Source organism: Tupaia chinensis, unplaced genomic scaffold (assembly GCF_000334495.1).
Source record: "Tupaia chinensis unplaced genomic scaffold, TupChi_1.0 Scaffold000320_1, whole genome shotgun sequence".
Taxonomy (NCBI): Eukaryota; Metazoa; Chordata; class Mammalia; order Scandentia; family Tupaiidae; genus Tupaia; species Tupaia belangeri.
In genome coordinates, this window is record NW_006159813.1 from 1,886,092 (window position 1) to 1,890,148 (window position 4,057).

The 4,057-nt window shown below is 42.2% G+C and overlaps 1 protein-coding gene across 1 annotated transcript in view; it reads left to right on the plus strand.

Moving 5' to 3' along the window:
* The first annotated feature begins 2,437 nt into the window (after positions 1-2,437).
* Positions 2,438-4,057, plus strand: part of COQ5 (coenzyme Q5, methyltransferase) — a 36,323-nt gene continuing 34,703 nt past the window's right edge. The window contains exon 1 of the mRNA XM_006151525.3: positions 2,438-2,661. Coding sequence (XP_006151587.1) covers positions 2,460-2,661 — 202 coding nt within the window. The 5' untranslated portion in view covers positions 2,438-2,459. The remainder of the gene's footprint in view (positions 2,662-4,057) is intronic.

Below are 4,057 nucleotides of genomic sequence, written 5' to 3' on the forward strand. Positions count from 1 at the left end.
ATAAAAAAATAGCAATGAATACAAAACTAAATAAAACAATTATTTAAAAAAAAAGACTGAGGGCTTTAATGTATTCATACTGCCCTAAGTTAAACAAATGTGAAACTACAGTCCAAGAACACAAAGGCTATAATATATATTTTTTTAAAGAATTATTTTATTGAGCTTTATTTACTTATGTATTTATTTATTTTAATTTGACCAGAGAGGGACAGAGAGAGAGAGAGAAAGCAAGCCACCAGGTCCAGGACTTGAACCACAGTTGGCCATGTGGGAATCCAGTACCTTTAACTACCATACCACCTGCCAGCCCTAAGGGCTATAGTATATTGATAACTACAAAATGTTTCTCAGTACTATCACTTGAACTGAAGACAAAAAAGACAAAAAGATGAGTGGAATTTTAGCAGTCATTTTAGACTGACTGACTGAATGCGAGCCAGCAGATGGCATAACGGTTACATCACTGGACTTCCACATAGTTGAGCTTGTTTCAAGACCTGGACGCAGTGGCTTAAAACTTTCGTCAGGCCTGTGTGCACCTAAAATCCCAAGAGGAGAATGGAGGTAAAAGGACTGCAGTGTGCCCATCCACCCTGGGGTTGATTTCTTGCTTTCTGTCTCTCTGTCTCTCTCTGTCTTTCTCGCAAGCGCCTGCACTCTAGGACCGTGGTTTGAGTCCCAGACCTAGTGGCTTAAACTCACGCTGGGCACGTGTGTGCATGCCCAAGATCCAGAGAAGAGAATGGAGAAGGGAATGTAGCGTGTCATGCCCCCTGGGAGGTGATTTCTCACTTTCTGTCTCTGTCTGTCTTTCTGGTGAGTGCACTCATCCTATAGCAAAAACAAAAAAACAAAAAAACTCTCAAAACAAACAAACAAACAAAAAGATTAAATGAATGAATACATCACTAACTGGAACCTTCTCACTTCTTCATTAATTATCACATGGTTTACAAGACATTAGTGAGTATTTATATGTATAAAAAAACACTTTCTTGTCATTTATTCCAGTTTAAGCTGAGATAAAAGAAGTTAGATACTAACCTCATTTTTAAGAATTATTTATTTAATTTTGTTTATTTTATTATTTTTTTAACTTGACCAGAGACTCAAAAAGTAAGATAGCAAGCTGCCAGGTTCAAGACTTGAACCGTGTTCTGTCGCATGGCAGTCCAGTGCTTTAACCACCATGTCACCTGCTAGTCTCTAATCTCCTATTTTTTAATTTTCTGAAAATGCCCTCCACCAGTCCTTGTCCTGCTTCACCTTTAGTTTTCTCCACCACAAACACAGGTCATACTAAAATGAGAGAAAAGCTACGTACTCTTGATCTGGAAATTTAATATGGTGTCCAGAAAGAACAGCCCCAAATCTTGAGATCCATTCTCATATGTAACTAGGTGTGGAAGATATTTAAGTTTCCTTGCTGAACTTTTATTTCCTTTAACAACACCGTCAGGTCAGAGTACAGGAATGAATCCTTTCTTCCTTCTATCATTTCTAAAAATAAAATAGAGAGAAAGGGAAATCCCAAAGCAGTAAAGTTCTTTCCAAATGAGAGCAGTGTGTGTCCATCTGTCAGGCTATATTAAATTAAGAAAAGGCTTTTCATTCAAAATAGTTTCCTAGGAGTCTTGGCACTTTATTCTTGTGAAATATTTACAGGAAATATACATTTAGAAGGGGAATTAAAGCAGAAACATACAGTAATCTAAGTAAAACACAACAGCTCCATTATTTTTTTTGTTCAAGATGGTCTACATTACTCTTTCCATTAAAAAAAGACTGAAAATATGGAATTTAAGTAAAACACCTACAACATGCCAATTGGAGCTAGAAATGTAGATTTGTATCATCGGGAGAAAAGGGGTGAGTGGTGTGTGGTTCTGGCTTGTTAAACGGATACCATACCATTTATGAGTTTCTTGGGTTCATAAATGGAGAGTACTCTTACGTATGTTTCTCAAGAATGATCCACAAATTCCTGGGATCATATTACCAGAGAAGCTTATTCAAATAAAGATTCCAGGGACACATACCAAATTGACTGACTCGAAATTTTTGGTAGTTGGAACCCATGAATCTGCGTTTTAAAGATCAAGTCAGGTGATACTTACACACAGCAGAGTTTGCAGGAGTTGACTCCGTGATTTGAATCTTTTAACCACACCGTGCCTCAGTTTCTCCCCTTTCACCCCAGAAAACAAGATTAGTTCATGTCATGCTGGCTAGTACTCATACTAATGACTGGCAGGATTCAGAAACTCTGGGATGAGAGAGAAGAAGGTATTTCGGGTGCTCAGAGACAAAATAGCTTTCGGATTCCAGAAATCATGCCTGGCTCTTTAATATCGGGAGTCGAAGGCGCATTCGGCTAATACTGTCTCAGGCCGGCCACCGTCGCCCATCTGGTGGCGTAATGCGACGCAGTCGTTCGCTCTCATCCGACTGTAAACATGGCGGCCCGTGGGAGCTGCACGTTATGGAGTTACTATGGCCGTGGCAGGTCTTGGGCAATATGGAGTGGCTGCATCCCCTACTTTTGTAGTTCCTGGCACGGGGCCTTTCTGGGTGCGCGGCTTTTGTCCCAAGAGAAGCGGGCAACGGAAACGCACTTCGGGTTTGAGACTGTTTCGGAGGAAGAGAAGGGGGGCAAAGGTGAAAGGGGCGAGAGGGCGGCTGGAGGGATCTGACAGTCTGCGATCTAGTTTCTTCTACCCAACTAAGGATTACGTTCTTGTTAGCTCCGAGGCTGTTGTCTGCGCAGTCCCGACTTCCAGGGAGGGCCCCTTGTCTGACCCGTCAACAGCTTCGACACGCCCCCTTTTTAAGTAGAGTAATTCTAGTGATAATCCCATAAAACCCATCGTTTGAGCATTTATGGTGTGCCAGTCACAGTGCAGACATTATTTCCAGTTCTCATTTCAACTTTCCGATAGTGGACATTGTCTTTTGGTGTTTTGTTTTTAAGTTTGCTGTAGGACCCATGCACCCGTGGAAGAGAGTGTGTAAGTGAGAAATCATCACCAAAGGGGGATGGCCACGCTACAGTCCCTTCTCTGGGGATTTTGGCCACTCACACGCCCCCGTATAATCCTCAGGCCATTAGATCCCAGACTGGAACTGCCAAGTCATCCCTGTGAGATCCAGCCTCCTTAACCTCTGTGCCACTTGCTGGCCCCAGGTGTTGGGTATTGTTATCTCTGTTTAGGCAGGAGGAAATTGAGACAAAGGTTAAGCAAGGGATGATTGCCCAATTTATTATAGCTAGCAAGTGACGGTAGCAGTTTCTTAACCTCTTGCTGAAAAGAGAGAAGCCATTTTTCTAGAAAGGAGGGAGGAAACTATCTTCTCTGTGCCCTGGCTTCCAAATTTGTTAAATATAAATAGAAGTAACTCTTCTCAGGATTCTTGTGAGCATCAAATTACTTCATACATGAAAGCACTTTGGACAGCATCTAGCAATTTATAGTTGCTCAATAAATGTTAGATATTGAGCAGTTTCTTTTTGTCAGCACTATGCCACAAGCTTGGGAAAGGAAAAGGACATTTTAAACTCCAGCTGTACCATCTGTAATAAGGGCGGTAGAATGCCCACCTTAAAGATGGGTAAATCGAGGGGGTCAGTGGATGGTGTGGTGGTTAAGGCATTGGACACTCCCACATGGTCGACCATGGTTTGAGTCCTGGATCTGGTAGCTTGCTTTCTCACACACACACACACACCCACACACCTCTGGCGCTCTCTCTCTCTCTCTCTCTCTCTCTCTCTCTCTCTGGCTAAATTTAAATGAATGAATAAAAATTATTATTTTTTTAAAAATAAGGATTAGTCAAGATTCTGAGAAGTTCCTAAACTGGGCCTAAAGTCACTCAGGAAGTAATGCACAGTGGGTTTCCCCATCCTATGGAATTTCTCATCCTCTTAAAGATTTATTTTGGGGGGCCAGCGGGTGGCGTGGTGGTTCAGGTGCTAGACACTCCCACATGGTCGACCACGGCTCAAGTCCCGGTCCTGGTGGCTTGGCCTCTCACTTTTCCTCTCTCTCTCCGT